The sequence below is a fragment of the Abramis brama genome (assembly GCF_963993115.1).
Source record: "Abramis brama genome assembly, chromosome: 4".
Classification (NCBI taxonomy): Eukaryota; Metazoa; Chordata; class Actinopteri; order Cypriniformes; family Leuciscidae; genus Abramis; species Abramis brama.
Genome location: NC_139966.1, coordinates 42646126 through 42663367, shown reverse-complemented (window position 1 = coordinate 42663367; position 17242 = coordinate 42646126). Strand labels below are relative to the sequence as shown.

General features: G+C 37.4%; 1 protein-coding gene across 1 annotated transcript in view; it reads right to left on the bottom strand.

Annotated features, from left to right (window-relative positions):
• snd1 (staphylococcal nuclease and tudor domain containing 1) overlaps nucleotides 1-17242 on the bottom strand; it is a 170218-nt gene that overhangs the window by 97750 nt on the left and 55226 nt on the right. The window contains exon 16 of the mRNA XM_084110583.1: nucleotides 8574-8683. Coding sequence (XP_083966709.1) covers nucleotides 8574-8683 — 110 coding nt within the window. The remainder of the gene's footprint in view (nucleotides 1-8573; nucleotides 8684-17242) is intronic.

The window sequence follows — 17242 nt, the reverse complement described above, 5'->3', positions numbered from 1 at the left end:
CTAACTACAATAGCGCGGCTCAATATCATTGATTAAAAGATTACGCTTGTGCCGCATGAGCGCGAGCCACTGAAAATGAGAAAGACAGTGAGATAGAGTGGATGGAAATGGTGAGGAGCGTTACATCAACGCGTCTGTGCTGTTTAATTCCCTCAGCAATTACAACAATTATCATTCTGTTCTGTCTTTCCATCTGAGGCTACAGCTAAGGACTGACTTGATGGAACCAGAAGAGTGAGGGACTGAACAATAAAGCTGTCTTGAGTGTGTGTGTGTGTTTATGTGGTTGAGTGTCTGACCCGGCTCAGTAAAGTCATGTCATAAAACACCTGAGAACAGCGGGCACACAACATGGCTGCCTGGATTAAAGCACTGAATCAGTTTAGCAGCCTTATAAAACAAGCACGCATACATGCATGACCCGCTTCAGGGTCATGGGGCGAAGACAGGAGTATGAATGAGGACTAACTAAATCTCTTTCCTTCTCAAGGCCACTTCAGGAATTTGCTGAAAGCCGGAGCTCGGAAAGAGGTCAAAAAGACCATGGCTGTGTTACAAAACCTAGTGTGCTGCAAACCTAGACAGCGTTTTTTGGGTTTTGAAACATGCTTTGAAATAGCCAAAGAACTGATTGGAAAATATTGAATGACATGACAAATCAAAACTTTTATTGAGAAAATAGTAAATTATTAAATAGAAAAAGTATTGTTTTTTTACAGCAAACTATTAACTGTAAAATATTTAAGAGCAGAACACTGTTCAAACACTTGGGGTCCTTGAGTTTTTGTTTTGTGTGTATTTTTTTATATTAATACTTCCATTCAGCAGGACGCATAACCTTGACTTTCACATAGGATTCCCATTTCAAATAAATAGTTCTTTTCAACTTTCCATTCATAGAATCCTGGGGTGAAAAAAAGTATTACGGTTTCACAGAAAAAAAGCAGAAAATCAGCATATTAGACTAATTTCTGAAGGATCATGTGACACTGAAGACTGGAGACATGGCTGCTGAAAATCCAGCTTTGCCATCACATGATGCCATACATTTAAAAAAAAAAAAAAAAATGAAAAAGTTGCAATATTTCACAATTTTACTGCATTTACTGTATTTATATTTTTAATCATCTATTTACAGGCCTGATATTCCCTGATATTTCAATGTTTTGCAATACTGTGGGAACCTTGTATGAAATAAATGAATCGCCATATAAATGAAATAAAGCCCTTACTGGGTGAAATGAGCCCTGAGACAGGAAGTTTAAGGGAAAATGGTATTTAGGTCATGGTGACATTACTGGGGTAAAGACAGACAAGCAATGAAAAACGGATCACAATGAAAGGTGTACCCGTGGCCTCTTTAATAAAAAAAGACAAAAGGTGTGTGTGTGTGTGTGTGTGTGAGTATATGGAGTGGGGTTCTCTTGGAAGGGCATTTCCTCTGTTTGGAAGGACACAGAGGGATTTGACTGCTGGCACCTGGAAACGCTAAAGGAGAAAAGAGGACAGGTCTACATACAGCCACTGGAGTTTTACTGAACACTGATGAATACTGTAACAGTGATTAAAACTAAACGTTAAAGTCAATATGAAATCAGTATTGACCTATTTTTACAGCATAAAGAGATACTGGTTAATGAGTGATGGTTGACAGTCAAATAGCTTTTTAGGCATTGTTTTTGGCTACTGTTATAGGCAAAGTATTTTTAAAGGCCAGTTCACACCACATCGACACTCGCAGACCAACGTCGACAGTCATCAGATTACAGCACGTCACTTTTTCAGACATTCTTACACTGATTCAGCATGTTCAATCAGAAAATATAAGTTCCAACAGATGCTAACAGACGCAAACAGGGGTAACGCACTGATCTGACAAAAAAAAAAAAAAAAAAAAAAAAAAAAAGACAAAGTGTGGTAATTTTAAGCCACTAGAAAAGGATAGCTCATCCAAAAATTCAAGTTCAGTCATTTCTTTACTCACCCTGGTGTTGCTTTAATGTTGTACGGCCTTTTTTTTACAGACCACAAAAGGAGAAAATTAAAAGTTGCTTGTGTTCATCCATATAATGGCAGTGAACAGAAACCAGCTTGAAGCTTTAAAAAATGATTTAAAAAAAGTATCACAAAATGATCCAACACGGCTCATGCCATATTTTCCAAGTGTTCCGAGGGCATACGATAGGGATTAGTGAAAAACATAGGGAAATTTTATTATTATTCAGCAAAAATACTGATCTTGGCCATTGATCATTATTTGGACAAGTACAAGAGGCACAGTTTTTTTCTCCTTTTGTGAACTGATAAAAGGGCATACTGCAATAGAAAAAAAAATATTGTGTAAAGAACAGCTGAACTGAATTTCATTCAGTGCTGAATGAATAATAAAGCTTATGGCAATGAATAAATAAAAAAGACATATTTAATGTATCAGGATACATGATCTTGACCTTAAGCAATATAATTTCTGGACAAAAATTTGCTAGGTATGCAGTGCACTGTGCAAAAAATAAATAAAAAATCTGTACAATAGATCAAATTCTAACGCCTTTCAGCACTGAAAAGGAACAACCACTTGCATTCAAAGGCAGGAAAACTTCCTGTTAGAGATCTTGTGATGGAGGACCACACTACATCGAGCTATATTCCATCCTGCATCTTTATCCAGAACACACACAACGTTGAGTGCTTCTTTTTGCAACAGGGGCCTCTGCGAAAGCCACCAGTGTCTCATTTGCATGGCCAGCAGCCTTAGGACACAGCTCCCTCCATGGAAGGGGTAATGACAGCATTTTAATTTGCTTCTATTTTAGCAAGAAAAAAAATAGCTGGGAGGCTAATTGTGTGCACACTGCGTTGAGTTTAGGCTCAGTGGAGGTCTGTGTGCCCTCTGCAGGAAACATTCACCTCATCTCACACTGCCATGAGCACTGCGATGAAACTGCATTTCCAGATCATGGAGCACGCTAACGCAGGAACATGGGAAGAGATGCTATTCAGCATACAATCAGACAAGTATCCATCCCAAACACATACCAAAAGATCCAGAATCTATAATAATTCATGACTGGATCTACTGTTCCAAAATACATGGGGTCAATCGATATTGGTTTGCCCACATAGAGTCCATATGAGCCCAACTCTGCAGAAAGCTCTGTGGAATCTTAAATATTTTAATAATTTGGCAAATTTGCTTCACAAATGTGGTACTCCGTTTAGCACTATTAAAACAAAAACAATTACTAAAACTAAACTAAAAACAAAACCAATTACTAAAACTGAAAATTAAAAAAATATTAAAAATAAATGATATAAACAATAGTAAAAACACTGCTGCAAAATACAACAAAAACATGTAATTTAGATAATTAGACAAAGATAAATAGACAGAACACAAAAAAACATCCAAGCTTAAAGAAAAAGTGAGAAATGGTGAGCAAGACTCTACACTTTATTATTAGAGTTCTCATTTCAAAAAGCGACAAAATGTCACCCTCACAAGGGGGTCAGAACAAATGAGAGAGAGAGAGAGAGAGAGAGAGAGAGAGAGAGAGAGAGAGAGAGAGAGAGAGAGAGAGACTCTTTCACACAGCATAGAGCCAAGAATGACTGCATCTCTTCGTTTCAGTCAGTCTCTCTCTATCTCCATCCAGTCACTTAGCAACAAACTAGCAACTTGAAAAACCCTGCAAGCACCTCATACAGTGAACACTGAGCCAGTGGATGAACAGACAAACAAAAGCAAGAAAAAGAAATAAGTGAGAGAGTGAGGGGGGGAAAGGGGCAAAGGATGAATGAACAAAATAAGCACTTAAAATGGTGAGTTCATTCACACCAGAGAGAAGTTCTGACTAAAACTCTCAAGACTGTGGGTTTAAGAAAGTAAAAGGAACACATGATGGATAGAAGATAAAAGATTTAGTTATTCACAGAATAAAAGCTCTCAGACAAAATGAGAATGAAAAAAGGAGGGAGTTTAGCGGAAAGATTGAAAGACAGCAGACAGAACGACTACAGATTGAAGCAGATATCGGACTGAACTGCAGAGCGCACACTGGGATCCACATATTCACTCTTACAAACAGTAATACAAAAACCATCAATAAACTCAGCTCTGTTCTGCTACCTCTCTAATGCTCTACGAAAATGTCAGACAAAGTTCAGAACATACAAAAAAAAACCTGCTAACTGATTAACTTACAATATAAAGTAAAGAATAGTCAATTATGAATTAATTTACTGTAAACTACAATCAAATGTCTGCTTTTTTAAAGTAAAAACAATTAATTACCCAACTTAGTGTCACAATTGTATTTTCTTATACATCAAATACAATTATAATTGATATAAATTTAGTTTCTTTCCATTTTTGTTATCAGTAAACGTTATGGTGGTTCGCATTACATTGCGTTATTTATATTTAATGTTTATTGCATTAGTATGTGATACCCTTTGCACTATGTGCATTATTAAAGTATTACAGTATTTTTTATGGTAAATTTCTGGCAACCACAACTACCTATTTTTACAGTGAACCAATATATTCCCATACTAAAATTCCCCCATTCGGTTTTATCCATTATGACAAAGTATTAGTTCAGCCAAAAATGAAAATTCTGCCTTTATTTGCTTACTCTAATACCATTCCAAACCTGTACGACTTTGAATAGGAACTTTGAATCATGTACCAGGATATTCTTCAGAAATCACCTATACTGTTGAGTACATGAGAATCAGTAAATAAATGGCAGAAGTTGTGTTTTTGGCTTAACTAATACTTTAAAAAAGCAACAGAACGTTTAACATGCAGAAATACTTTGGTATCACAGATCAGCCTGTTCAGAAAACTTTTCAATATTTGCTTTTAGAATGACCTTTTACCTCATAAAAATCGACTCTACCCAAAAATCTTGCAGAGGCCCGAAATCAATTTCAATAGGTGCATTTATTAATCTAAAAATAACAATGCGCTTTTACAAGACTTTGAAGACCTTGCTGGAGAAAAGATGAGAAATCATACATTGGAACCAAATGTATAAAAACAGAGACAAATCGCATGAACTCAGTTCCAGCATATTAATACTTAAAATCACGACAGCAGGACAAACAGAGCAAAAATCTGAAAATCCCATGACTGCCGTGCTTCAAATATGCATGAATGTCCGCATTCGGTTGAAACAAGAGGCCACTGGCAGAGTTTATGACGTGTTGCAGTTTGAGCATGTGTGTGGTGAGGAGAAATCTCTAATGTGACTCTACCACAGCAGCTCTCCCAGAGGAGCTCAGCCGCCCAGAGTGTGTCCTGCCTGTCAAACACACCATTAATTATTCAGCGAGATAGAGAGAGAGATTGTGGGCTACACTGATCAGCAACACAGAGCAAATGAGAGCGAGAGCGAGAGATGGAAACAGAGATAATCTTAAGTAATGTTGGGATGTGTGGCTTATGTAATGGCAGAACTCCATGGTGCTGCTCGCCCGTGCAGAACTTGCCAACACGATGTGGGTTGAATGGGTGGTTGCCAGAGTGTTGCTTTGCGGTTGCTTACAGGCACAAGTCAAAGGGGTCCACATCAACGCCTCAATAGTATTTTGGGTAGAGTTGCACCAGCCGTTTGTCAAGCCTTAATAAAATTAGGATGTAAAGTTTTCACTAAGGGCCTAATTATTTCCAAAGTACTGAACAAATGGTGCAAAGCAAGACGTAGTTAGAAGGTTGTAAGCTCTGTATAATGCATAATTCACATTATGTCTAACTTTATTGATTCAGTAAGCAACCTTCAAATTTGTAAACCAAAGTAGTGTGCATTTCAGTTCATCTTGTTAGTTAAAACTTTCTAATATTAACAATTAAAATATAAACAGAACTGTTAAATAGAGATTGCAAACTAATAAAGACGGAGAATGGGAGAGTTGTGCGCGCAGTCAAAATAAAAGTCCAGTTTACAACACACCAGCCAAATCGAAAAACTTCTCGGTCGATAATTAAAAATACCAAATATTGGCCGATATATTGGTCGACCACTAACATGCATACATAAACATAAAACACTCAAGTGGTAGAGATAGTAAGCCAACTCACAAACTACGTGTATGTGCGAGACGAAATACACTGAGAAATACTCAGACACTACGGGTGTGTGTAAGATGTGGAGATTTTGAACAAAAAGGTCATTTGTTTTTGGACTATCTGTGAGAGGCAGCTGGGGCGGCACACATGAGGATGAGTCATGACTGTGTCCGAGCAGCTCTCTCTCTCTCCAAGCTGCCATGCTTGAGTTTCTGCATGTGCTGCCATCAACGGTCTTCTTTTCCCTCACTTTACTGCATGAACGCACACACATACACGCATACACACACAATCGCCTCTGCCCTCCTCCACTAAGGCAAGAAATGAGACGGAGGAAGAGAAAGAGATAAACAAGATCCATTATCTCTCATCAAGTTCAACCTAATTTCGGGCAAAGTGTATCTATACGTGTGGGTGTTCCTCAGCGTACACACACACACACACACACACAGCGTGACACACTAAAGCACTCAGCACATGGGAGCACAATCCTGAGCCTCTGATTGGCCTAGTATTTTTTACAGTGCCCAATCACTGATCATGTGTTAAAAACAAACAGTTATCCATTACAATAAAATATATTCAAATATGTAGCGGGCACATAGAGAAAGGAACTGGATGGATGCTAAACCATAAGATTAGATTATTCATAAATCAATATGTCTGGCATCCATATCAAAACAGCTTCACATTACATAACACTTTAGTTAAAAACAAAAGAATAAAACCAGTGAAATATGCATAACTATATTCTGGGTGATAAACAGTACAGCAAAATTTCTAGCAGTTAACACTGACACCATTGCACAATATACATATTGTCATATCACTATCAGCCCTACAAAGTCTGTCGAGTCATGTTGGGGTCACAATCAGGTAACAGGACACTCTTTTTGCCTCATTTGCGGACTTTAAAAGATTGATATATACAAATTTGATCAATTTATTTATTAATCTGACTATATCACAGCACAGACATTCACAGATGCGTTCGCTCTTTCTGTAGCAGCTTGCTGTGTGTGCTTTAGGAAATCGAAAGCCTACAGTCTTAATTCCACTTGGTGGAAACCTCAAAAGCAGGAGGTGTGTGTGGAAGAAACATGCAGCCTCTCATGCCAGTTTAATTACGTGCTTCAGATCATGAGAGATTAGACCCAGATTGAGAGGAACAACTTATGGGATGCAGCTAAAAGTGGGCAATACAAACACAACGGCCTTCCACGGGACAAACAAATGCATTATTGAGAACGGGACAACAACAAAAAAAGTGTGAACAAGAGCACGCATGTTTTTTGCACTTCGCAGATTAGTAAATTTGGATATTCATATTTGGATATTTACTCATAAATTTGGATATATACATACAAATCTTAAATGTAATATTACATTATAAACCTTTTATAATGATTCACTGTAGAAATTGTTATTTGTGTGGGATTTTTTTTTAAAGAAATTTTAAAACAGAATCAGAAAAAGTCATGGACATTTCTATTGTGAATGTTTCTTATGACAACTTTTCTCTTAATAATAATAATAATAATAATAATAAATAGCAGCCAAATAAACTGCAATTAGTAATATTAATATTTACTACATATTTTGGATGATTGTCTATATTAAAAAAATGAAAAAAAGTTTCTAGCTTATGAGTTATTTCTAAGCTGAGCAAAACTAGGAAAAAAATCATTTATATTTAAATTCTAACCCTATCTTCCAAAAAAAATTTTTTTTTTCTATGAGCACGGACACATGTAATCTTAAAACATATGAAAGTATGATTGCGTCTCGTGTCCATTAAAATTGACTGGCGGTCTAACACACACGACGTGTCAACACACTTCACACTTTAAGTGGATCACGGCCCACTCTTTTCCTCAAGAACTTCCATTTCCTATTACAGGCAAGGCTTAGTTTCATTGTAGATGACAGAGGTCATTAAGACTCTGGAGACTTTTATTTTTCTTACTTCCTGTCTCTTTTGTCATTTTCAGCAAGAGGTCCTTGTGTCCAGTCTCTCTGTAAAGTGCAGGTTAAAGTTAGGCTCTTAAAAAAGCTCCTCATTAGGCCTGACTACACTGCCAACCTCATTCACACAACATTAATGGAAACAGCACCCGCACAGCGTCAAGCACCCAGAGGAAAAGGTAAGAATAGTGTGCAGGCAAGTGATTTTCCTCATTAAGTGTCTGAACCATCATATCCGTGGTTCTAGAAATGTAATTTCTGCGACCATTATTCATAAAGTAACTGAAACAGACAGCCATTATCTCTGAATAAAGCACAAAAACAGCGAGCTGGATTCCAACATGTGTTTGAGTATCTCAAGTGAAGACAGCAGTAAGGAGACAGGCCAAGAAGAGAATGGACAGATAGTTGTCTCAAAATGACCGGCGAGACTAAACATCACAGGCACTGTCAAATCAACTATAGAAATGGGAAGTCTAGAAACAGCTTGTGAAGACCAAAGCGACAGAAACAGACTGTAAATGACAGGAGGCCTTACCTCTCTCTGAAGAACCAGCTCTTTGGTGAACAGCATGGCTTCATCACTGTATGGTTCTGCCACCTGCATCCCACCTGGCATGTTTCGAGACCCTCGCGGACACTCAATACCTGCACACAAAAACACAGAGTGAGGGTGGGTTGTCTCTTTGCGGAGTTAGTAATGAATCAGTTGAAAATATTGTTTTTAATGAATCATTTGAGCAACAAACAAAAATATTTCCATAACTACCCATGCGGTACTTTTCATGTACTATATTCATGTGGATTAGGGATGGACACTATATGAAAAATGTTCATTTTTAAAGTTATTGTTATGGGCCAAATAAGAAAATAAGGCCGATATATTAAAGCCGATAAATAATGGATTATTTCCTTCAGCTGAGACACTTCAGATGCGCACTGTTCGCCATGATGGTTTTGAATTGCTAGAAATATGATTGGAATCACTTCAAAAGGAAAATACAACGTGGAGCACAAGTCTGTCATATAGGCTACATAAAATTAGAACGAGAACATCATTATAACTGTGTGCTGGGGACATGGCTTTTAATGGTGAGACTTTTTTTGTAATCAGACTCTCAAATTATATAAAACTTAATTTAGATTTATCGGCTAATATATAGATTATCGGCTTTCAAATATAAAGAATTATCGGTTATTGGCAAAAACTTTCATATCGGTGCACCCATAATGTAGATCATAAACCACAGGTAAATCAACGCATGGCACCGCTCACTACCATGGTAAAATGTAACTATATGGTATTTTAGTATTTAGTCTAAACACATTTAGTACAAATACAAATTCACAAAAACTGATATAGCTAAATAAAAATAACTAATTATATTTCATGTATAAAATATTTACACCTTTAATACATGTCTTCATTAAAAATATAATAAAATTTGATAATGAATATCCCACGTCTGCCACAATAACATGACTCCAGTAAGTGTTACTGCAGTAAAACCATGGTAAATGTAGGTGATTTGTGAACTGAAAAGCCTTTAACAGGATCATTGCGGCTCAATGTTTCTCCTGTTTTCCGCATCAGTGTTGCTGAGAATGTCAGCACAACTTCATCTGCGTTATCCTAGTTTAAATCACAGAGAAATTAGTGGTTTGTATCAGAGAACTGCACCAAACTCAAACGCTTCTCACTGGATCCGACAGTGCCGTTTAATGGTCACGTGATCGAGACCGGTCTGTAAACATTGGCTCTTTTGGGCCAAGCTGATAAATAGCTTCTGTCGAGCAGTTCAAACGAGTAGCACTGTTTTTCGTTTCTCTTTTGCCACGTGTGTCATTTAATGCATCTCATACACAACAAAAATGGAGAACTTATCAGATATGCAAATTGGCAGTAGCACAAGTTCTAACGAGATTTAGTCGCAAAAGAAAAAAGGTTGCAAAACGCCCTGTAGTACAAAAGGCTTGTTATCTTATAATAGAAATCCTCCCACATTCCCCAAAATAACTAAAAACACAAATACAATAAGCAGTCATTCGGCATACTCCAGCTCTGAGAAAGGAAAGGGGAAAAAACAACACTGAAACAACTCAATTATCTGGTAATTGTCAGTAAATGGACCCAAAATTAGCATTTAAATTGCTCCAGGCGTCCGATCTACTCTAAGGCAGAACACGATTTCTGACAATAACAGGAGTGTTTTCAGAGCCGGACGTTTGTGAACTGGTTGAAGAGCACATGCATGAGAAACCTAAGATCTGCACATAAACATTATCTACAGAACGGCTGCTATATCTACTCAAAACAGAATTCGGAAAATGAGACACGGGCAATAAAAAAGCAGCCTTGGAAAGAGAAGTGTTTGAAATCCCATTTATAAAAAGTTCCAAGGTTATGATAAAAACGTCTCAAACTGTTTTTTTCTTGTTTCCTTGCAGCTCTCAATGAAAGGATCTGTGTGTATAAGCGATTTTCTCTTGAACAGACGTAATGACTTCTAACAGTCAACGCCTCCTTGCGTGGCCTTGAAAAATGACGTTACACTGCAGGGCACGGGGCTTCAATACGAGCGCCGAACAAAACACAGCAGTTCAACCTGTTCAATCCTGACCTCCTTAATTACAACAGAACCATCATACAATAGTTAGCCTTGCTGATTCAGAGATGTCACGTTGCACACACAGATGTCAGCTTCAAGAATCTGATCAGAGGGCTTTTTGATTGGTCCGTGTTACACAATAAAAGTATTTACTTTGACCAGAAAACTGTGTGGCTGTGTGTAAACCTGTTCCAGAATCAATATTGCACCAATTAGGCTGCCTGTGATCATTTACGTAGAATATACATATGCCGTATATTGCTAATGGACTCTGCAACAATGTTATTTAGATGCTCAACTCAAAGAAATGGTGCATTTTTACTCCTATAGCCCTTGGATAGGACATCCTTATAACTTCAGTGCAGTTCAGAGTGTGTTTGTTTCTACTGAGATATATAGACAAACAGATGATCAGAAAAAACCTCGGTATTCCTCAGCCACAATTACAGCTACCAAAATATTCAGTGACTTCTGTGAGGAGACTGTAGCAGAGCTCCTGCAGAGAACTAACACGCTAGCTCGCTCACTCTCTCCGTTCTGGTGCTCAATATCACTGTTCTTCACAGGAGACATGGAATATGGAATACTACAGGAAAGGAAACGAGAAGTTTTGTATCCAAGTTACTAGTAGTTGTCAAAAGTAACACTACTCCAGTACCAGACAAATTTTTAAAGAAACAATACCAGTCCGTCTACAGCATTGGAAGTGCAGAGAAACCCGTCTATTATTTTAAAGCTGCCGTCGGCAACATTTTTTTGATCATATTCAGTGAAATCAACACTATAATCCGACAGAACAACATAAATAAGATGGTTTTAGAAAAAAACCCGAGCTTCTAACTCCACCTGGAGCGTGATATTTGTTTTGCAAAAATCCACCGCTCCCGGATCATCGGGTCCAATCAGTGCAGGGGGGTGTGAGATCTGACTGTCAATCACAGGTCGTGCACACGCCACAGATCCCACCTCCCTCGCGTACGTTACAATATCACATGCACGCGACACGCCTGAAGTTCGCCTAAAGATTGTACGAAGCGTGATGGCGGAGAGAAAATCTACTAACAAGCTTCCAATTCCTCGGTGATTGCTATCTATGGGTAGATTAGCCAGGGCAGCCTACCTCCGAGTCCATGGTGTTGATCGATGCTGAAGAGACGGACGCGTTCTGAAAATCAGGTACACACGCACTGACGAGCACGACCTCGATGGGAGGGTGCTCGCTGGTAGTGGGGGAGGGGCATGAGAGTTGTAAACATTCAACATTTTGGCTAAGTCGACCCAATCTGCTAGACTTGCCGACTGCAGCTTTAAATATAGACTGTTATGTGGTTGCATTTATTTGCATAACATTAATAACATTTTAAAATGTAATTTATTCCCGTGATGGCAAACCAAAATTTTCAGCGGTCATTACTTTACAGTCTTTAGCGTCACATGATCCTTCAGAAATCATTCTAAAATGCCAATTTGGTTAATTATTTTTGTGGAAATAGTGATATATTTTTTAGGGATGAATGAAAATTGATGAATAGAAAGTTCTAAATAACAGTATTTATTTGAAAAATGTTTTGTAATAACTGTCCATTATAAATACCTTTACAGTCACTTTTGAAAACTTCTTTGCATTCTTGCGGAATAAAACATCTTACTGACCCAAACTTTTACATCTTAGGGTATGTAAAAAAAAAAAAAGAAGCCATTGTTCCAATTTATTTTTTTCATATTTATATTTAACTTTGAAGAGTGGAAGTCCAAAAGCATGCCGGATTTTACTGGTTCTGAGAATCATGGCATTTCATTGTTATTGGGTCAATAAACCACCATTGCAAGCATGTGTTAGTCCATTCAAAACTTCTGTTTCTGAGAAAGAGAGACGTGAATGTTTATTATTTTGATGTAACTCCGCTATCTGGTGTAACTTTTATATTGAATGCATTCAGAAGCTGTAGAAAACCATGCACAAATCGCTGTCAATCTCCTGGCCAAAGATGTAGAGGTTTCATAAGATTTTCTGAAAGGTGATAGGCTAAACACAGCCTATCGCCAATCACGCACACAGAAACCCCAAAAGCACCAGTACATCTCTAAAATAACTGCTGCAAATGACACATGGCTGCAGCAGCGTTTCTGCATCCAAGAACTGATTCTGACAGCTCCATGTTTTATGCAGGAAGAGACAACGACTTTCTGAGATTAAACTTTTTTCAGGCTCTCTCAAATACACACAGCTAGGTTATCAGTGTTTTGTCAGGGTGATATTTTCTGACAATTCCTCCTGATCTAATATACAGTAAAACATCAAATTACATCATAACTTGCTCCCTGTATCCGTCACACGCGTACAGCGAGTGGAACATCCAGAACATTCTGTTACAGAAGACACTGCTGGCTGCTCCCGTGGAGGGAGAGATGGAAAATGAAGAGAAGACAAGAAGAGATTTAAAGAGGACGGCTGAAGACAGGAACACTGTCTAATAACTTCAAGTGAAGTCGTAATAAAGGCCTGACAGTAGTAGGCAGCTGTCTGTGTGTCTGCAGAGGAGATTTTGACTGCAGGGGTTTTCTGCACCAAAGTGATTCAGACTGAGAATAGCAAATGAATAAATTTTATTTATTGCTGCTATGGCTTATGTTACTTTTGGAATGCCTATTTCTAAAGATATAATCATAAATATGGTGTTATTGGTTGCTGGGCTTTAAGTGTGTGTGTGTGTGTGTGTGTGTGTGTGTGTGTGTGTGTGTGTGTGTGTGTGTGTGTGTGTGTGTGTGTGTGTGTGTGTGTGTAAAAAAATTAAGAAATTGGGGTAACACTATACAGTAAGGTTCATTAGTAACTAGCTAACATCAACTAACCATGAGCAATACGTAATCTTTGTTGATGTTAGTTAATAAATACTGCTGTTCATTGTTTGTTTCTTGTTAATTCACAGTGAATTAACTAGTGTTGACAAGATTTTAATAAAGTATTAGTAAATGCTGAAATTAACATTAACAAAGATTAATAAATGCTGTATAAGTGCAGTTCACTATTAGTTCATGCTAACTTATGTAGTTAACTAATGTTAACTAATGAACCTTATTGTAAACTGTTACCGAAATGTATTTCTTTTATTGAATATCAGTAATTGCATTGTAAAAAAAAAAAAACATAAAATTATAATTTTCCAGGTTAAAAAAAATCCCTGAAATAATTTGAAATGATGTGAATAAGCCTTAAAAGAACACTCAGGACTTTTCTCTCCTTAAAAAGTTTTTGCACAAAAAAAAAAAAAAAAAAAATTCACAGAACTTCTGCATAATATGCCCAAAGTTCTTCAAACAGAGCTGGGAGAGAGTTCAGACCGATGCCATGCAGCAGCAGCTGTACACCAGCATAAACCACCACCAACGCGCGGAAATTTGGGATTCAGTCCAAAAATGTCCATTTTATGGATGTGTGAACTATGGGACTAAGAAAAGCAGATGAAAGGGGTTAAAACAAAAAGACAAAAAAAACAGTTGTTAAACTTAATGCATCAAGAGTTCCCACACTTTTTGACTAATGAATTATTCATGGTTATTGGATAAGCATTTTTGTCATCAGTTTAGAGACTGATGTGTGTATATATATATATATATAAAAATGAAGGAAATGTTGGAGTTCTTTCTCCATCTAAGATGAATACATGATTGAAGCCAGCCAAGGCCAGACTGTAAAAGCAGGAGCTTTGGCACTAAAGACAAAAGAAACCTAGAAAATGCAGCGCTCTGTAAAAGCACTTCGAGGCCTTCAACTGCACTACCACATAGAGAACAGCACATGTTAGTAATACAAAAAACATCGCACTACTTTTCCTCAAGAGAATCACCAACAAAGTGCAGCACTCAGACAAGACACTCTCTCGCCTGAAAACAGATGACACGCTCTTAGCGTAGCTATACGCTCTGTTATGTGATGTACAGAGTAATGCACTGCGTCACTGCGGCTCCTTTACGACAGGGTCACTCTTCGTGACATTAACATCAATCCATTCGTGAGCCAAAACAATGTGACAGGACTAGAGCTTTGAGTGAAAATTGTTTGCAACTGAGAACTGTGTGTGTGTGTGAGAGAGAGAGATCCTATCTCTTCAAATAAAAATGTCTGGACTTATATAACCAAGCACAGTTTCGAGCTCGGAAACCAGTTTCTCACTATGCTCACCCACATGAGAGAGAGAGAGAAGGATTGTGCAGTCTCCCATTTGATCATGAAAATACTTAAAGCAGTTTTGAGTTGTGGTGAAATTCAGAAACAGACACATCAATTAAAAATGTACATTACCATTCAAAAGTTCGGGGTTGGCAAGAATTTTTTTGTTTGGGTTTTCAAAAGAAGTCTCTTATACCAAGACTGCATTTAATTGAAAAATCTATTTTAATATATTTTACAATGTAATTTACTCTGATGAATTTTCAGCATCATTACTCCAGTCTTCAGTGTCACATGATCCTTCAGAAATCATTCTAATATGCTAATTTGGTACTCAAGAAACTTTTCTTATCATTGTGGAAAACATTTGTGCTGCTTAATTTTTTTTTTTTTTAGCAAATTGTTATTTTTTTAGATAAATCGAACGTTCAAAGAAGAGCATGTATATGAAATGGGAATCTTCTGAAAGGTTATAAATGGCTTTAGTGTCACTTTTGATCTATTTTTGTCTTTGTCGAATAAAAGTATTTATTTATTTGAAGAAAAAAAAAAATCAATCTTACAAACCCCACACTTAAATGGGAGTGTACAAATGCAAATATATTCTAAGCCACAGTTGGAGGACAAAATGAACAAAATGTAAGTTACATGCACTTTTTTCACGTTGAACCTGTACTCGTATAAGGCTGTGTATGGTTGATGCACCAATTTAGCATCAATTATATATAAATACAATCCTTACTAACCACTGGGCATTTGCTTTGGCATGAGAAATGTCTCAAAATAATCTGAACTAAAAGCTAATGGCGAATAATAATAATGATAACAACAATAAAGCCCTTCGATATGTCCCGTCCCAACTGCCTGAACAGAAAATACGTCAGTGCATGAAAGAATACTAAATTCATCAAACAACTTACTAGGGGGGTCTCCTCTCTTCTCTAAAAGCTTCTTGAAAGCACCTTTCTTCTCCATACATGTTCTACTTCTGCTTGAGGAATTAGCAGAGCACAACCACAGAGCTCTCCATTTATGAAAAGATGCAGGACTGAGGCCAACCAAGGCCAGACCTTAAAAGTAGGAGCTTTGGCACCAAAGACAAAGAAAACCCAGATAATGCAGTGCTGATGCATTTGATGACAATAAACAAGGAGAAATGGAATTGAAAACACAAGATGGCGCTTGTGTTTTCACACAAGTGTAAAAGGCACAGGAACAGTTTCTTTCAATTCCCCACTTTTTATCCTTGCAAATTCATTTAGAACTATTTATTCATGCTATTCACAAGGTCTGCAAATGTTTATTCAGACCTCTGTCTCTCTTTATACTTTTTAAATATTTTTTATTCTTAAATGTTATGCGTCTCTCATATTATATGTGAAGACTGGAAGCTTCAATACCAAGGTAAATTCCTTGATTGAGCAAGCACACTTGGCAATAAAGCTCTTTCTGATTCCAGACTAGAACCTGAATACCCTGAAAGAGCACCATAGCTCAATTCAAGTTCAGGATATATGGTGTTTAATATGAGAGACACATTTCTCAATTAAAGCATAAAACACCGCCATGTATCCAACTTGCAAGTACACACACACACGACCGTGGAATGGCCTGCTGCAGAGAACCTGCTCCTGCTTTGAGCAGCTCATCAAAGTTGCATCAGGACCAGAGACGCCCTAAAGAGGGAAGAGCCCTCCTGTCGATGCCCCATCTCACATACACCTCTGTTGAAACACACCCCTTTGATGTCTCCTTCAAACCTCTCCTCCCTCTTTCTTTTTCAAGTGAAGACAGCCGTCTTCCCTCTTTCACGCTCTCTCTTGCTCTTTATAGGCAGGAAGGAAGGACACTGTTGTGCACACTGTTCTAAAATCAAACAAGTGAACTTTCTTTCTGATCGTTGCTCAGGAGGGCAAACAGAGGAGGGGAGCACACCTCAGGAGTCAGGACACAGAGATGACACACACACTTCAAAAACAGCAGAGTCACAATGCAAAGTAATGCAAGTCCCAAAAAGTATTTGAACACTTGAAGCCACAAACTAATGTATGAATTTGAATGAATGTATTTTTTCACAGAAAATACAATGAAAATGGTAATATATTTTATACTGTAATTTATTAATGTGATGCAAAGCTGATTTTTCAGTATCATTACTCCAATCTTCAGTGTCATGATCCTTCAGAAATCATTCTAATTTGGTGCTAAATTGTTTTTATCAATGTTGAAAACTCCATGCTTAATTATCCTGCTTAAAGCTACAATATGTAAGATTTTTGTAATAAAATATCCAAAAATCACTTGCAGAGTGTGATATATTTCCTGCAGTTGTGCACTTAAAATATCCCAAAAGTTCCCAAAGATTTTTAATTTCAGAGAAATTCCTTTTTTAAATAATGGCTCGTCCATGTTCACTTGTCGCCTGTC